Raw genomic sequence first — 19517 nt, forward strand, 5'->3', positions numbered from 1 at the left:
GAAGACTATATAAAGGGGAACTCTAGCAACTGGGAAACCTAATCCCCACACCTCCTGTGTGATACTAGTTGTATAAGCTAGAGTCGATTCTCCTTTAGCCTTAGGTTTCTATCGAGACCCTGTAAGTTAACGACTTGAAGACTTCATTGGGATTATGAAGCCAGACCCAACTATTTTCTCTGTACTTGCGTGATCTAATCTTGTTGTTTCTATCGTGTTTGAGTATAATCGTAAGATTGGATTGAGATTAATTTCTCCAATAGGCAATATAGAAAAGTAGTCACAAACATCTCCATCTCATCGTTTATGATTCCAAAATATCTAGTTTCTCCATCATACGATTTAGATTATTGTGAGATGATTGATAATTCTAGGTTGTGCTTCGGGAATATAAGTCCGGGTTATCGATTGGTTCATGTTCACCTTGATTTATCAAAAGACGGAACAAAACTCGTAGGTATTTCTGTGGGAGACAGATTTATCTATTCCTGTAGACTTTTTTGTGTGATACAGATTTGTTTATTAAAGTCTTCGACTTTGGGTCGTAGAAACTCTTAGTTGTGGGTGAGATCAGCTAAGGGAATCAAGTGCGTAGTATCCTGCTGGGATCAGAGACGTAAGGAGCGCAACTGTACCTTGGATCAGTGTGAGATTTATTGGGGTTCAACTACATCCCAGACCGAAGTTAGTTTGTAGTAGGCTAGTGTCTGTAGCGGCTTAATACAATGTGTGTTCAATCTGGACTAGGTCCCAGGGTTTTTCATCATTTGCGGTTTCCTCGTTAACAAAACTTTTGGTGTCTGTGTTATTTCTTTTCCGCATCATATTTTGTTATATAATTGAAATAACACAGGTTATGGCGCGATCAATTGGCAAATCCAACCTTTGGTTGTTGGTTGAAATTGATTGATAGTTGAACATTGGTCTTTGGTACCGTTCATGTGATTTCTCTTGTATTCAATTAGACTCGCAGGTTTCTATTTGCTTGAGTAAGTATTGAATCGAGAAATTGAGATATAACTCCTTGATATACTTTTTATTAAGATTGAGTCTGACTGTCTATTTGATTCTCTTAAAAGTATATTGGAGTTAGTCCATACAGATTGCTAAGAAAAATATTGGGTGTGGTTGCTAGACCCCCGCTTTTTCAGTTTAGGGTTCAAAAAACAAAACTGTGAGCATAAACAACTTTTTTGTTCCAGCCGGTTTTGGAGTAATTGGTAATGAATGTTGTGATAAACATGAGGAAAATAAGCAAGACTATAAATCTTCCTTGATTTGTTCGTTTTGTGGAAATGCAAATCATGTCCAAAATAAGTGTTAAAAATTCAAGAGGAACAACAAAAGGATTGCCAAACTTCAAAATGACATGCAAAGAATGAATCCGTCCTTGGGTAATCAACAGGGTACTTCTGAAGACAAGAAGAAATCTAAAAGAACCAGATACAGACGAGGTAAGAAGTATGTTTATACAACAAACCTTGATAAGTCACTATGTGATAAAAGATGTGAGCATTCGGCTCACTCTGTTACTATCTAATAATAGTGATGTCTGCATCTTCATCTTTAACTTGAGAAAATGAGGATTGCATCAAGGTTGCTCAAGTTTTATATAATTGTTAATTTCTTATTTTTTATGTTAAGAAAATATCTTCTTAGTTAAATTAGATAATGAACATGAACCGTAAAAGAATTTTTCAAGTTCTTCTAGGTTTCGGATGTCCATTGGTCTATTTATATTCATTTGTGATCAAAATGCCCTTCACTTCTCTGTTCTTTGAAAGATACAGTTTTATGGCTCCTGTGATTAGAGGTACCACAAAAAGGGATGCATTTGAAGCAGTTAATGTGTATCTTTGTGAAGGAATCTTATCCTCAAGGAAGAAGAAAGTGAGATCTACAAATGATGAAGAAGGTCCTTCCTTTAACTGCTTCTTGTCTGTTTGTCATTTTGATAATAACTTTAGAGGTATGGTGAAGGATTTCATCAACAAAAGAAATAATTTAAAATCTCAAATCCTCTTCTCTTTATAAAAGATAGCTCACTATGAACATATGTTGTCTCTAACAAATAACACCTTGAGTGGACTAAAAAGAGAACTTAGTGAGTTAACCGATATTTCTGAAGATTTGGAGGAATTGAACGATCCCATAATCAATGTTTTTTTCAACAATGAGAAGGAATTCTCAGTAGATGCTCTAAGAAATCTCTACGATATCTAGGAAACTTGTTATGAGAATTTATTCTTGTGTTTTAAGAAGGATAACTAGGGTTTGGAATAGCAATTATTGTGAGTACACATAGCTATTGCCAACGATTTTCATCTTACAATGTTTTTAGATTTATTTATTTAAATTCTAAAGTTTATTTAGAAGAAGATTTTGCAGTATTAATCTTTATTGGTTTTATATATTGCAAAAAATTGTTATGGGATACGTATGTTTGCGTCCGTGAACTATGATTGTCCCATATATGTCAAAGTTAAGCCTATTATGTCATTATGAAAATATTGATGGAAGATAGGATGAACTTTTGATTGCAAAGATTAAGTATATTATATGTATTTATGCAAATATTGATGAAAAATAGAATGAATCTTTGAATATTCCGCAGTATTGATTTTTCCATGATCCACTTCTATGTGAAAAACTGTGCGGCTCCGTAAGTTCTCTTATGTTGAGCATCTCCGATTAAGTTAATCATGGGTTCTCTTGTGGTTAATTTAATTGAGTTTTTCGGATACAAATTCATATCTCATGTAATTTGTTAATGTCCAAAGAAATCCTTCTTTTCTTGTAAAAGTAAGGTCGCTCTTGTTGTTCTTTCGGGAATGACATTTTATGGGGGAGAGTTCTTAATTGAATTTGTGCTTAATTGCCAAATCTTTTTGGGGAGTGCGGCTGTGGAATATTGTAGAAGTTATCTTGTATATTTATAAACTCCTTGATGAATACACTAAGTTTCGACTTTGTGAAATCATCGAAACAAAGTTGATATGTTCTCATTTAGTCATGAAGGATCTCTATGAGAATTTCATTATGATCCCACTAGTTTTCGTACCTTTGCCAATTTATATTGACAAAAAGGGGGAGAATTAATGTGTAGTTCACACTACAAATACATATGGTTTACGGATCATTATGTAAGGGGGAGTGGTTTTCATATGAGATGAAGTATTGACTAAGAGGGAGTGGTACATATCACCATAGTATTGTTGTCAAAGTTGTGATACAATTGGACTTTGATGCTGTGTAACAATACTCTGACATTGTATAACAATGATTGAGAGCTATTGTTTTCTCATTGTTATAGCTACAAATCTTCCACAACTATAATGCTGAGTTGAACACGTTCAGAATCACTGGAGTACTTGGAAGTGACGAAGATTTCGAGTAATGTTGAAGAACCAAGGAAATCAAGCATTTGGATGAGAAGCTACAAAGTTTATTTATTTTGTAATCCACATGTATTGATAGTTTTGTCACTAAAATTGACAAAGGGGGAGATTGTTAGAGCATTGCTCGGTCGAACTCGGAAGCGTTTCTATCTCAAGCTTGTTGTCAAGTTTAGTTTCCAAAACTATAAGTATTGATTTATAGTCTACTTATAGCTAAGTCTCGGATTAGAATAGAAAGTGTAGTTGAGTATTAGACTTCATGGAGTTCATCGATTGAAGACAAAGAACTACTAAGGGGAGCTTGTGGAACTTCATCACCAAAAGGTATGTGGAGACTTGAACTCATCTATCACTCAAAAGTCTATCTACTCTATCTCCTATTTGAGACAAAAGTCGTATAGCTATATAGACTTCGATTATACACATTTGATATTTCGAGCTGAGTTTAACTCGCTTACATATTTCTCGAAATATGTGATGGTAAGCTTTCGCTTTCACTAAGTTCATCTTATATTCTTGACGAAAATCAAAAGATGATCATGTGAAAATCGCCTTGTAACATCTTACATGATTTGTGTGAGATAGTCATTTGACGTAGACTCGGAATGTTTCGTATTGATCACTCGATCACCTGAAAATTGCTTCGAAGATAATAGTTTGTGTGATCTTCTAAGAATGTTTCAATGATTGAAATAGGAGTTTGTAACAAATAACCAGGATTGGATATAACACAATATGCGTACTTGTATGCTAACTTATGCAAGTTATTCCAAGTCCCGGAACCATGGTATGCATACCCGTACGCGTACTGGTTGGTTAATGAAAGTACGGGAACTTAGTTTGCATACTGGTATGCGTACTAGCGTGAGTTTAAAGTTACGGGATTTAACTGAGTTTGAAAGGTACGCGTACCCGTTCGCATACTGGCAAACCCAAACTTAGTCCGACCAATTAGATATGCGTACCCGTTTGCATACTTGAGTAGGTTATGTTCTAAAATCGGTTTGTTCATGAACTAATACATTTATATATTAAGGAATGCAATCTTTTGCAAACCGTGGCTATAATGTTCATGAATTGATTCGATTGTTTCAAAATCAATTTTGCTTCAATTGTGTTCTTGTATACTTCTATGAGAATATAACAATTGAACAACTCTTTAACTAGTTTCATTTGAGTCATTTGAACTAGTTATGGTTAAGATGAATAAGGTTGATATGAAAGTGTTCATACGGCTAACTTCGGTTAACTATTGTTGATACAACAAGGTGTACACGTTTAGGTACGGTTACTCATATCTAAATGAAGTCACTTTTCATTTGTGTGTAACAAGCTAAGTTCGATCTAACAGTTGAAAGATATTAGCTTGAGTCTAATCAGGTTTTCATGTAACGGTGAATATTGAATGCTTTGTTACCAAGGTAACATTGATTACAAACCCTGATTTGAAGATTATATAAGGGAGAACTCTAGAAACTGGGAAACCTAACCCCACACCTCCTGTGTGATACTAGTTGCGACTAGAGTCGATTCTCCTTTAACCTTTGTGAATCCAGACCCAACTATTTCTCTGTAGTTGCATGTTCTGATCTTGTTGTTTTCTATCTAAGATAGTACTCTATTCTTCGATAGGCAAGATAAAAAATAGTCACAAACATCTTCGTCTCATCGTTTGTGATTCCATAATATCTTATTTCGCTACCATACGATTAACATTATTGTGAGGTGATTGATATTACTAGGCTTTTCTTCGAGATATAAGTCTGGTGTATCAATTGGTTCATGTTTACCTTGATTTATCAAAATACAGAACAAAACTCTTAGGTATTTGTGTTGGAGACAGATTTATCTATTCAATAGACTATTCTGTGTGAGACAGATTGGTTTATCAAGTTTTCTACTTTGGGTCGCAACAGCTCTTAGTTATGGGTGAGTTCAGCTAAGGGAATCAAGTGCATAGAGTCCTGCTGGGATTCAGAGGCGTAAGGAACACGACTGTACCTTGATCAGTGTGAGATTGGTTAGGGCTCAACTACATTCCACTCCGAAGTTAACTTGGAGTAGGCTAGTGTCTTTAGCGGCTTAATACAGTGTGGTGTTCAAATCTAGACTATGTCCCGGGGTTTTTCTGCATTTGCGGTTTCCTCGTTAACAAAATTTCTGGTGTCTGTGTTATTTCTTTTCCGTATTATATTCGTTTATATAATTGAGATATCATAGGTTGTGCGTAAGTTCAATCAGTTTGTGAATCCGACCTTTGGGTTGTTGATTAAATTGATTGACACTTGGATATTGGTTTTTGATGTCGTCCAAGTTATTTCTTATATTCAATCGGGCTCTCAAATTCCTATTTGTTTGATTAAAGATTGAATTAGGAAAATGATATATAACTCTCGGATATACTTTTCTTAAGATTGAGTCTGACTTTCTAGTTGATTCTCTTGAAAGTATATTGGAGTTGGTCCATACAAATTGCTAAGCAAAATATTGGGTATGGTTGTTAGACCCCCGCTTTTTCACTAGCCACCAACTGGGCACCTACGCCCTTTTGAATTTCCATTCCTATTCTATGAAATAAAAATATCCCCGTGCAACTTCATGCGTCATTGTTTGAAAGGAAGTTTTTGAGCCTCTTCAAGAATGTGATAGTATCTTCGCCTAATTCGCCTAAGGTAGTGAACGCAAGTGTGCCAAAACTGTATCCATGGGTTTCACAGATGGCTAAATATTTGTTGCGCTTGCATAGAGTAGCTTTGACAATGGATTGTCCTAGTACGAAATATCGAATGTCACTCGTGAAAGGGGAGACACCAGTGACGTCGAGGAAAGTATCCTTTCCATTCTCCCTGTTGTAAACTAACAAATCAGCCGGTAATAATGTATTATATTCCCACCCAAAGAAAGACCGATAGACGCTTATTTCCTGGCTGCAACTCCAGCATGGTAGCAGATATCTACAAAAACATCACGTACTAAATCGTGCCTAAATTTAAGTTCAACGTCACTGGCACATTGAAGTGCATGATCACCATATATGTTCATCCCCCGTTGATAACTAGGACAGCTGCTACCCTATGCAAAAATAGAAATGCCGAGGCAATAACAGAATACGCTTCTGAATTGTCGTGGTCCAAGAGTTTCATTGAGTCCACATATAGGTATTGCGAGTAGATAGTCCGGAGCATACTTCACACGGTTACACTGCCATAAGACATTATCACGTACAAATAGTTGAAAAACATCGCGTATTTGCTATGTCAGAGATGAGATAATCTACATACCTTCCATTATACGGACCTGGAATGACATCGTTATTGTGCTTGCAATGATTTTTCCAGGCGTGAAGCACCATGCACTGACTGCAAATCCAACAACGTAATTGTAGTACAACCTCCTCCCAAGAAATATACAGATCCTTATCTTGACTCAGCATGTCTCTGCATTGTTGTTTAGCGTTTTCATTAGGGAAGTGCCTATCATTGAGATGTCTTGAAAAGAGCTTCGAACATAACCTCTACCATTAACCCCATCATTGCAGTCATCATAGTTCCTAAAAGGATAATGGATATACGGTCATTGCGTGAAGAAGGTCTCGTTACAGGATCATAAGGAGACTCAGGTAAAGATACAACTGAAATGAGTGATGCTACAGGATGGGATGATGAAGATGAGGGACATGAACGAGTTCTTGGCATGGTGTTAACTGCCAGTAACCATCACAACTTCCTTGGGTATGTGAAGATTTGCAGGTGAAAATGGCATCGCTTGAAAGAGTGTAACAAGGGGAATTGAAAGAAGGAAATCTGAAGGAAAACTGCTGAAGTAATCCAGATATATGCCGGAAAACGTTTCTCAAACTTTCTGTCGCCTGAAAAATCGCCCGGTATGATATGTGAACTTGATGAAAAACATTAATATTAATATATACAGATATATCAAAGGAAATTGATATATCCAAATTAAAATTTAATCGCCTCAAAAATGTTAATATTAAGTGAAATTGATGAATTTCTTTACTATTATTTTATGAGTAGTATAGTAAATATTAGTAAATTCTATGCATATTTGAGTTAATATTAGAAATCACGATATGATATGTGATCTTGAACCATTTTTCTTAATTTTGTCTTGCATATTTTAACTATTAATTGTAGAAGAAATCGATTGGATCTTCTGCATCCAACCCTTCAAATGCTGGATCGGATGCGGATGTCAAAATTAAAGTCGCCATGCATTGGATTGGATGTGGATATTAAGACCATGCTCACCGGCCCCTAACACCACTGTGTATGGTCATGAGATGGCATGCATTAATTATTTAGGATTTGTCTTATACTAGCTCGAGCTCCCCCAAATGGCAACTATAAGGGGTTGAGTTTTACCCACCATGGGTCACAAATAGAGCTGTGACGGTTTCTCCCTTGGTACATCTAGAATTATAGAAACGGGAATGCTCCAAAAACCAGAATAGCTAGCCCGTCACAGTTGTGACATGGATTAGATTTGTGAACCCCCTGTGAATGCTGCATGAGAGCTAGTCTGATAACAAAGCTTCCATCTTAAGAAAGATGAGAAACAAAAAGCCAATGGGCCATGAAATCACCGGAATGTCTACGTTGTTTTTAACTTGATTAACTCATATCCCACTTAGCTCAGTGGTAGAGCGCGTGACTTTTAATCCCGTGGTCAAGGGTTCGATCCCCTTAGTCGGCGAGTTATAATCCCCTTTTCTTTTTTTTTGCTGTATTACCCAGCTTGTCCACCACTCTAGCTGCACTGTAATAGGTTGCTCTCTTGCATTTCACTTGAAGCATATGGACCCGAAGTCGTGGATTTCATATCTATTTTTTCAACTAGGCAGAGTAGAACTTTTCGTATGATAATTTTTGGGTTGAAGTGTACAATGGTTCTGCTAATCTATTTCGGTAGGTTGCTCGATTGATCACAAAAACTCGTGTCACTTTTCGTCAAACTCTCGTTCTGATTTAATAAAAGGAGCACAACAATAATAAGATGAATTTGAATTCTCTTTGGCTCTGATTTTGTTCCCAAATCACATTGTTGCCAGGGAAAACGAACACTTCAGGGAAAACGAACACACTTCTTGCCAAATTTGTTCATGTTAATATTCCAAATAAAACCATAGAGTAACACAACATTTCTGAACAAAATTGACTCCATTAAGCAATAGCAAATCTCCAAATTGAGAAAATTGTTAAAAAAACGCTAAAAACACATAGTTTTCATTGAAACTTCTCGATCATTACAGCAGTGATGACCCATAATTTTGATAATCACTTGACACAGTATAAAGCACTAAATTAAAAGGCACTCCTCTCTCTGAATCAATCAATCAAGCCAAGAGGTTGTTGGCAAGCGGGAAGTACAGCACCAATGATCCATAATGACTGGAGGGGATCAAGCCAAGAGGTTATTGGCTGGTGGAAGCAGAGCTACGACACTACGTTCTGAACTGGAGTATTTCCTGTAAACCACCCTAAGTTTATGTTCTGGAGCCGCAGAGTGGAAGCTCACCAATTCTTTGGCACATTCACTGTCAAACAAATGTGGAAACAGATTAGAATTGGATTATCTGATCAAAAGCATAAGTCTATATTATATTATCATACAAGAAGAAGCTAATCTTGTAAAATACTTACATAAGTTGAGCTTCAGCAAAACCAGTGTGTAGCTTCAATGTATCGTTCCAAAGAGGGGTTTTCTTGAGGGTGCATTGTGCTGCATAGACAGCAGATGCAGCCAACATCGATGGGCAGTACTTTATCATTGAATATTGCATCAGTCCCAACTCCGCCAAGAAAAATGTCATGTTCTCCATCTGAAAAATTTCAGCACATTGAAGAGTCAGATACAACTTACACTGATAATCCATAGATGTAGTTAAACTCACATTTAGCAGAAAAATTTATTACCTCTTTGTCTGCAACAGCAGCCTTGACAAAACGAACTAGGAAATGGTATGGAGTAGGAACAGTTAAGGTCCATCCCAGCTTTCCCAATATTGCCTTCTCCATGGCCAGTATTTGTTCTCTGTTGTAAGCCTTGTCTGAGATACAAACAAAGTCATTCACTTCTGGAGCCCAGATTTCTTCATATTTACTTGCTATGAGCATAGCACTAATCCCTACTAACTGCAACTCCCTTCTTATAACTAGATTCATCGCAAGGTAGCGATCAACAATGTGGATCGTGAGATATAAAGTTTCAGGAGTGAGTTCAAATTTGTTATGAACTTCAATCAACCAGTCCACAAGAATCATTCTCATATGCCCATTTATCTGATCTTGTAAGTGCATATAGTCATGAACTTGGCTTGAACTCTCTGTGAGCTTATAGAATTTGTACAAGTCATCAACGTACTCAACAGCTGCCAAGTGATTGTCAGCATCTGGTCCATCAATATCAATGATTGACTCCTTGGGTTTATCAGCAATACCACCATGAGCAGCCTGAAACATAAGAACCCAAATTAGCAAAAGTTGTCAACAGAATCTCGAAATGATCATACAAAAGATGGAAGAAAAACAAACACATGATGGGTTCAAAAAGTAACCTTGCTTCTAGCATCAAGAACGGAACTCATTGTGATAACTTTTTTCTTCTTTGAAGATTTATGATGACTTTTGGATTTTTCTTTTTTGGTCTCTTCCATAACTGGACCACCATCCTCGATTACCACTTCTTGTTTAGCTTTTACAGCAACCTTCAGATTTCCAATATCTCCAAGAGGTCTCCTGTTCTTTTGAACTGCCACTCCCTTTGATACAACTCTTTTAGCCACAGCTCCATCAGGAATAGCTGGAATTTGTTTCTGAAAAATTGAAGAAGAATTCAGTATATAAATTCAGATTGGGGAATTGAATTTGTTTTAAAGTTGAATAAGGAAAATCTTTTTGTTTAACTCACCTTGAGGTTTGCAGCTTCTTCTGCAGTTTGTGCTTTTGATAGCAATTGAGCAACAAAGCTCCTAGTAACAGGGCGATTCGCTGGTAGTGCCTTCCCTTCGATACCAACAACCCCTCGAACATTCACTAAATTCCCAATATCTCCAAGGGCTCTCCTGTTATTGCCGCCTCCAGGTGCAATAATCTTTTGTTTGGCTGCCCCAGCAACTGGTACATCTGCAAAGTCCATAAGAAAACCCTTTTAGTTCATCTTACTGCTCAACGAAATCCCCCAAATCTGTCTAATACAAATCGAATTCCACTATATGTACGATCTGAACTACTGAATACAACCCAGATTTTAAAAAGCCCCAATCGAATGAAAATCCTCAATTTGCCTAAAATTAATTAATATGGTAAAACAAAAAATCAGATATTAAAACTTCAGTTAAGAGATTTTCAAAAGATAGAGAAATAGATACAGAATAAAGGACGAAAAAACCTAAGACGCCCAAGATCGTTAAAAGATCAGAGATTTCCTGAAACAATGATCATCTAATAATAGCAAAAGAACTAGATTTTCCCAAGACAAACAACATCCAGTTTGAGATCTAATCAACCACAAGAGAATAAGAAACAAAATCTTAAAACATTTAAAACCCAGATCATAGATCAAATTCAAAAATCAAAAAAAAAACAACTAAAGATCAGAAAACGGAAATTAGGGCATGTAAATTCAAATTACAAAGAAGCAGAAACTAATACCTCTTTGTTGTTGGTGATTAAGAACTGCTCTAGAACCCATCTGTTCTTCTTCTTGATTAACTTGACTGAAAACACCTCCTAAACTTGAAAATAAAGATGACAGAAACAATTGGAAGCCGCCTCTTCGCGTCTCCCCTTCAAGATTGAAATTCGCCACCTCTCTAAAAACCCTATCTCACTTTTCTCTACAAATCTTTCACTCTGAATATATAAGCACTCTCTCTTTCTTCTGTGAAAATATGAAATAAAATAAATCCAAAGGACCACAGTTTGCTATTTGAATACCTTTCTGAAGAGAAGCGTCTCCGCTCTACAACGGTCTTATTCTGCTTTCCAAATCTAGCCGTTCAAATTTATTAAATCTTGACGGCTCATGGAATATTATAGCCGTTGTGCATATTTAGAAATAGAAAGTGCAAAAAGTTACCGTTATGTGATGAGAAATTACAGGACTGTCATATCGTGAATATCTCGCGCGATGGAATGTAATTCATCTAAGGTTTTGTCCAGATCTGACGGCCTTAACGTGGACAACGACAAAGAATGTATTGGGATTCGGTCTTGGTCATGGACATGGTCTCATTCGTTGGAATCGTTTTAAGCTGGCTTCAGAAACATTCACGACAGTGGACATCTTTAAATTATCTAATATATACGTACATCACTTTTTATGTGTGTGTATCCTAAATTCTCGTCTCACCTGGAGTTTTGTTTTCTTTTTTTCTTTTTAAGGAGCGAGTTTGAAGAGCAAGTCTTGTGATGGAAGAGTTCCATTTTCCATTTTCCATCTTCCACGTCACCTAAGCATTTGGTGTAGTTGTAAGGAATCTTACAACTACACTCCACAATAACTGATTCAATCTCTAAGTGATCATTATGAACTCTTGTTTATTAACCAAAGATTAAGAATATTTACAAGAATGATTCAAGTATTACAACAATTCTACTTGAAACCTAAGCTCACTTTCTCTCTCTTCCTATTTTTTTTTCCAAGACTTGTCCTAGAATCCTCCCAGATACAATGACTCTCTCCTTTATATAGGATTTTACATAGTGGATGACAGCTAAGAATCTCATTATTTTGGGGATCACTATGCGACATATTCGCTCATATACAATCACTCATCTTTGCATAACATACTTCTTCGCATGATTCTTCACACTTTTTTCGTGACTTTGCTGACATCATCTGGTGCGTCATCTCAACTTTGCTGTGTGCGACCCTCTTAGCTTAGGTTGTATTCTTCACTTCGCGTAGTTATTAACGTGTGCGATATTTAACTCCTACATTTGGAATTGTGGATGGAAGTGCAATTGTAGTGGTGGAATAGTGAAAACGCTATTCTTAATAGCACACAAAAAGAAAACGCTATTAAGAATAGCACAAAAAAAACGCTATTAAGAATAGCACTCAGTGCTATTAAGAATAGCGTTTTTTCTCAACCGTTAGATTTCAACAACTCATTTTAAATCTGCGGATAAAAAGAAAACGCTATTCTTAATAGCACTGAGTGCTATTAAGAATAACATTTTTTTTTGTGTTATTCTTAATAGCGTTTCTTGTCTTCTACTGCGCTATTCTGATTAGCGTTTCCATGGATTTCACGGACCCTTCCATCAATTCATGGAACCCTGCTTGGATTTTCTGTGGAAGACCCCAACTTGGAAGCCACTAGACTTGACATTCCATGGTTTTTCCACACTTGGAATAGGTTGGATTCCACCATAAGACTTGCTCTAATACATTACTGTTTGGTTCTAAATACTACCATTTGGTCCTAAGGTGGATAATACCCACGTGGAATCTATTTTTTTGATTACTAAAATACCCTTTTAATTAGGACCATATATATACTGAATCAGTAGAGAAGAAACCATTTCTACTTCCTCTTTCCTATCAGTTTTTTTTTTTTTTTGAAAAAAGAAGAATATATTAAAGGAAAAATATGTACAGTGTAATTACAAGGTCAAAAGACCGACAAAAAAAAAAGAATGGAAATTCTGCAACTACAATTTCATAATAGTCTCTCATTGAGTCAAAAGTTGAGTTGCTGAGAATTGACTGAAAACTTCCGTTGTTGAACTCCAAAGTTGAATCCATTGCTTTACCGTTATTTCCAACTCATATCCTGACTAAGGTGTTCCTCCATGCACCCTCCTGTTGCGCTCATTCCAAACTTCCCAGCAAATAGCGTACGGCAGCAGGTGCTACACCATCTTCACCTTCACTGAGGCTCTTTCCAATCTCCAACTAAGCATCATGTCCTTAAACTTTAGCGACATCACCCATCTAACACTCAACGATGTTAGGAAATAATCCCACAACTTTATAATCTCACTGCAGTGCATACATAAGTGCTCCATAGTTTCGACCTCTGTGTTTCAAAAGAGACACAGATTGGACTGAATATCGACTCCCCTGTGCTGTAACATATGCCTAGTTGGAATGGACTCATGCATAGAAGCCCAAAATAAGAATAGAACTTTAGGAGGCGCAAATTTACTTGATAGAATTCGATCACCCTCCCAGTCTGGATCCGTGTCAGATAACTTCTTATAAATTGCTTTGGCTAAAATATCTCCTTCCAAACAATCTTCTTCTCCCTGAGTTAGTCTGACAAGCCTTAAATCATACTTCATCTCCAAAAGATCAATCCTCTCTGCCAGATCCAAAACTCCGTTGAATTGAAAATTCCAAGTATTATCAAAGATTTCACTAACCCTCGACATATTTTGATTACTAATCCTGTAAAGCCTTGGATATTTCATCCTTAAGGGAGTCTTTTCACACCAGCTGTCATGACAAAATCTAATTCCTGATCCATCTTTAACCTGCACTTTTACATAGTCAATAAAAACCTTATTCTCTCTCAGTATGTCGAACCACATGCTTCTCCCAACTGGTTCCTTAACCTACGAAGGAAGCAAACAATCCCCTTCTGCCTTAGATTTTTCACAAACAATTCTCCTCCAAAGTGTCGTCTTCTCCTTACAGTACCTGACGTGCCATTTGGCTAACAAGGACTTATTCACAAGCCGCAAACTTCGTGTACCCAAGCCTCCTTTCTTCTTTGGTTTGCAAATCCGTTTAAAAGAGACCCAACTCATCTTTCTCCTCTCATCATCATCACCCCATAAAAATTTCCTCATTATCGTATTCAATCTTTTTTCTACTGAGACAGGGATGTGATGCAAAGACATAAAATACACCGCCAAACTCTCAAGGGAACTTCTAATCAAAACTACTCTACCAGCTTTATTCAAGTACCTCCTTTTCCATGGTGCAAGTTTTTTCTGCATTCTTTGTATGATTATCTCCCATATGATCTCGAACCTTCTATTTGAGCCAATTGGCATTCCCAAGTAGGTTATCGGAATGGACTCAACTCTGCACCCCAACTCCATTGCTAACTCATTCACCAGCTGGTCTGCTCCGATGCTTATCATCGTGCTTTTCTCTAAGTTAAGACGAAGACCAGTTAGTATCTCAAACATGACTAGAATTACCAGCAATCTTCTAACCTCAACAATTGTTGCATCTAAGAAGATAATGTTGTCGTCTGCAAATTGCAGATGTTACACAACAGTACTCCCTTCTTTCACCCTAAAGCCACTAAGTCTTCCTTGAGCCACTGCATTGTTTATGAGCAACGATAACACTTCTACCACTAGAATAAATAGAAAAGGCGACAAAGGATCGCCCTGACGAATTCCTTTCGAAGGTTTGATTAACTTTGTTGCTTCTCCATTAACAAGAATCGAGAACTGCGCTTCAGTTACACACCATCTCATCCATTGTAACCATCTCATACCAAAACCATTTTTTGCCAAAATAGAGAAAAGTGATGGCCAACTTACATTGTCGAAGGCCTTTTGCATATCAATCTTGCACATAATCCCTGGAAATGTTGCCTTAACCTGCTGTCAATTAGCTCATTCGCCACCAAAATGTCGTCTAGAATTTGCCTATCCTTGATAAACGCTCCCTAAGAATTTGAAATCAAACCTGGCATTACCACTTTCATTCTTTCCGCTAGTAGCTTACACATGATTTTGTAGAAGCTACTAATCAAACTTAGTGGCCTAAAATCTTTCACCGTGGCTGAATCTTCTTTCTTCGGAATCAACTTCAAGAAAGAGACATTCAATCTCCAGTCCAACTTACCTTTGCCATGAAATTCATTTAAAGATGCCAAAATATCCTTCTTTAATACCTCCCAGCATGCCTTGTAAACCTCCAAATTATACCCATCAGGGTCTGGAGCCTTATTAGAACCACACATCTTTATTACTCTAAAAACCTCCTCTTCTTCAAAATTTCTCTCCAGCCAATCCTGTTGCACTGAATCAATCGATCTGAACTCTAAATTGTTGAACGAGGGACATACTGGCGAGACTGCAGTAAACAGGCTCGTATAATATTCATGAATTTCTTTTTTGATAACTTCATGGTTGAAAACGTCCACTCCATCCACTTCCAGCTTTGTTATGCAATTTCTTCTCTTCTTACCGCTTGCAATTTTATGGAAATATTGTGTGTTCTTATCTCCATCTTTAAAGCCTTTGACCTTAGCCCTTTGAAACACCATTTTAGCTCTAGTGCACTTTACCTTGCTCAAAGAATTCAACAAATCTGCTCTTTCTCCAAGTTGTGTTGAAGATAAAGCTATGCTCTCCTCTGCTATATTCAAAGCACTTATCTTCTTCTTAAGTTCTTCCTCCTCCTTTCTCACATTTTCGAACGTACTCCTACTCCAATTCTTGATAAAATACTTCAAGTTCTGCAATTTTCGGAAAAGAACGTACCATGGAGTACCCACAAAATCAATAGAATTCCACCACACTTCCACTAACTTCACGAAATCTGGATGCTCCAATCGTTGATTTTCAATCTTAAAACTAGAGTGAATTCTGATAGATGGATCTAAATCCAAAAGAATAGCATTATGATCTGAAATCGTACGGACCAATGCTGTTTGGGTAGCATTGTTAAACTTAGCATCAAATGTTATATACACCAAGCATATGTCCAGTCTACATAGCAAATGATCATTCTGCTTATTGATCCAAGTATATGCACCACCATGTAATGGTAAATAAATTAGCTCTTGGTCCGAAATAAAGTCATTCAGAAACTTCATATTTCTTGCATCTCCTCCTCGCTTGTTTCTCTCCCCGTCACTTCTAACTGCATTTACATCTCCAACAAAACACCAAGATTCAGAAGACCAAGCTCTTACCTGTGCCAAATCAGACCAAAAAGTTTCTCTTCTGTCATGATCACAAGGGGAATACGCATTAGTCAATAAGAACTTAAAACCAGTGCTGCGAAATCGAAATAGGCAAGTAATATAATTCAGTCCCAATATTTTATCCAATAGCTCCAGTGTGGTGTTGTCCCAAATCGTTATTAGGCCATCACTGTTTCCTACATCTCCTTGAGAAGGTAAAACCTCCATTCCAAAATACGAATCATACCATAATTGACGATCGAACCATTGAGACATAAAAATCATCTTGGTCTCTTGAATACAAAAAATAAAGCAATGGAGCTGAGCAATCATGTCTCTCACCGCAACTTGATTGGCATAATCATTTATGCCTCTTAAGTTCGAAGAAACAATCTTAGATCCCATCAGGTACACTTTTATCCCTTGAGTTCACCTCATCATTCTCTTCCTCATCATTAGAAGAATTAGAAACGTTTGAGTCACAGCTATCAGTCACTTTCTGCCCTTCCGCAATAGCCTTATACATATCCCTGTATTTGAATAATATCTCATCAATGACTGATTTAGCTTGTGCCTCGTCTTTAGATGAAATACCACCCATCCTGCAACAAAGTTCCACTACTAGATTTGAAGTAGAAAAAATAACTTCGTTTGAATCGATGTTAGCTTTCTGAATGTCTCCCAACTTAATGACTATTTGGTCATCGATCACATTGAAAAGATCCAGATGTTGATCCGTTGGTGTCACATGCGTTAATAATGGTGATTCCCTCACAACCATATCCTCCAATTGACAAGAGTGTAAGACCATTTGAAGGTCGTCAGTAGGAACTGAGGAATGAAACCCTCTGTCATTACACTCTTCCAAAAAAGGTTCATTAACCCCTGAAATGGTTTGAAAAACACCTACACCTTCACCGTTTCCATGAGCTAATGTTCCAATACTGACTGAGTCATTTGGCATCACATGAGTGTTGGGTACATCTCCTTCTCTTACAATCATACATTGTGCTCCAAGTGCCTCAACAGCAATAGCACTATCAATAACCTCCAGCCTATTTGAGGTGGGTACTACATCTTCCCTTCCACACACATCTAGAGCATGGAACTTATTAACAGTGGAGATTAATAAACCCCTACGAGACTGAAACCCTACTCCATCATTCTCAATGCCATTTGGCTAACAAGGACTTATTCACAAGCCGCAAACTTCGTATACCCAATCCTACTTTCTTCTTTGGTTTGCAAATCCGTTTAAAAGAGACCCAACTCATCTTTCTCCTCTCATCATCATCACCCCATAAAAATTTCCTCATTATCGTATTCAATCTTTTTTCTACTGATACAGGGATGTGATGCAAAGACATAAAATACACCGCCAAACTCTCAAGGGAACTTCTAATCAAAACCACTTTACCAGCTTTATTCAAGTACCTCCTTTTCCATGGTGCAAGTTTTTTTTGCATTCTTTGTATGATTATCTCCCATATGATCTCGAACCTTCTATTTGAGCCAATTGGCATTCCCAAGTAGGTTATCAGAATGGACTCAACTCGGCACCCCAACTCCATTGCTAACTCATTCACCAGCTGGTCTGCTCCTATGCTTATCAACGTGCTTTTCTCTAAGTTAAGACGAAGACCAGTTAGTATCTCAAACATGACTAGAATTACCAGCAATCTTCTAACCTCAACAATTGTTGCATCTAAGAAGATAATGGTGTCGTCTGCAAATTGCAGATGTGACACAACAGTACCCCCTTCTTTCACCCAAAAGCCACTGAGTCTTCCTTGAGCCACTGCATTGTTTATGAGCAACGATAACACTTCTACTACTAGAAGAAATAGAAAAGGAGACAAAGGATCGCACTGAAGAATTCCTTTCGAGGGTTTGATTAACTTTGTTACTTCTCCATTAACAAGAATCGAGAACTGCGCTTCAGTTACACACCATCTCATCCATTGTAACCATCTCATACCAAAACCATTTTTTGCCAAAATAGAGAAAAGTGATGGCCAACTTACATTGTCGAAGGCCTTTTGCATATCAATCTTGCACATAATCCCCGGAATACGTTGCCTTAACCTGCTGTCAATTAGATCATTCGCCACCAAAATGTCGTCTAGAATTTTCCTATCCTAGATAAACGCTCCCTGAGAATTTGAAATCAAACCTGGAATTACCACTTTCATTCTTTCCGCTAGTAGCTTACACAGGATTTTGTAGAAGCTACTAATCAAACTTAGTGGCCTAAAATCTTTCACCGTGGCTGAATCTTCTTTCTTCGGAATCAACTTCAAGAAAGAGACATTCAATATCCAGTCCAACTTACCTTTGCCATGAAATTCATTTAAAGATGCCAAAATATCCTTCTTTAACACCTCCCAGCATGCCTTGTAAACCTCCAAATTATACCCATCAGGGCCTAGAGATTTATTAGAACCACACATCTTTATTGCTCTAAAAACTTCCTCTTCTTCAAAAGTTCTCTCCAGCCAATCCTGTTGCACTGAATCAATCGATCTGAAATCTAAATTGTTGAACGAGGGACATACTGGCGAGACTGCAGTAAACAGGCTCGTATAATATTCATGAATTTCTTTTTTGATAACTTCGTGGTTGAAAACGTCCACTCCATCCACTTCCAGCTTTGTTATGCAATTTCTTCTCTTCTTACCACTTGCAATTTTATGGAAATATTGTGTGTTCTTATCTCCATCTTTAAAACCTTTGACCTTAGCCCTTTGAAACGCCATTTTAGCTCTACTGCACTTTACCTTGCTCAAAGAATTCAACAAATCTGCTCCTTCTCCAAGTTGTGTTGAAGATAAAGCTATGCTCTCCTCTGCTATATTCAAAGCACTTATCTTCTTCTTAAGTTCTTCCTCCTCCTTTCTCACATTTTCGAACGTACTCCTACTCCAATTCTTGATAAAATACTTCAAGTTCTGTAATTTTCGGAAAAGAACGTACCATGGAGTACCCACAAAATCAATAGAATTCCACCACACTTCCACTAACTTCACGAAATCTGGATGCTCCAATCAGTGATTTTCAATCTTAAAACTAGTGTGAATTCTGATAGATGGATCTAAATCCAAAAGAATAGCATTATGATATGAAATCGTACGGACCAATGCTGTTTGGGTAGCATTGTTAAACTTAGCATCAAATGTTATATACACCAAGCATCTGTCCAGTCTACATAGAAAATGATC

The 19517-nt window shown here is 37.2% G+C and overlaps 1 protein-coding gene and 1 non-coding gene across 2 annotated transcripts; one reads left to right on the forward strand and one right to left on the reverse strand.

The window, feature by feature from the left end:
• The first annotated feature begins 8039 nt into the window (after positions 1–8039).
• Positions 8040–8111, forward strand: TRNAK-UUU. The gene has a single exon. It is a non-coding gene; the product is annotated as a tRNA-Lys (tRNA).
• A 449-nt stretch (positions 8112–8560) lies between these two features.
• LOC113307593 (G2/mitotic-specific cyclin S13-7-like) lies at positions 8561–11292 on the reverse strand. Its single transcript, XM_026556040.1, has 6 exons — positions 11069–11292; positions 10326–10540; positions 9973–10230; positions 9332–9868; positions 9059–9237; positions 8561–8952 (listed from the first exon to the last, which is right to left on the reverse strand). Exons 1-6 carry the CDS (start codon positions 11106–11108, stop codon positions 8817–8819), a joined length of 1365 nt encoding a protein of 454 aa, XP_026411825.1. The 5' UTR covers positions 11109–11292; the 3' UTR covers positions 8561–8816.
• Between the last annotated feature and the right edge of the window lie 8225 nt (positions 11293–19517).

The sequence above is a fragment of the Papaver somniferum genome, chromosome 9 (genome assembly GCF_003573695.1).
Source record: "Papaver somniferum cultivar HN1 chromosome 9, ASM357369v1, whole genome shotgun sequence".
In the NCBI taxonomy this organism is placed as follows: Eukaryota; Viridiplantae; Streptophyta; class Magnoliopsida; order Ranunculales; family Papaveraceae; genus Papaver; species Papaver somniferum.

Bases quoted from the DNA above. Each gene is read 5' to 3' on its own strand.
- LOC113307593 (XM_026556040.1), bottom strand. From the start codon at position 11,108: ATGGGTTCTAGAGCAGTTCTTAATCACCAACAACAAAGAG. The intron at 9,869-9,972 runs GTTACTTTTTGA...CTTATGTTTCAG, and splicing joins TTCTTGATGCTAGAAGCAAG to GCTGCTCATGGTGGTATTGC. The intron at 9,238-9,331 runs GTAATAAATTTT...GAAATTTTTCAG, and splicing joins CTGCTGTTGCAGACAAAGAG to ATGGAGAACATGACATTTTT.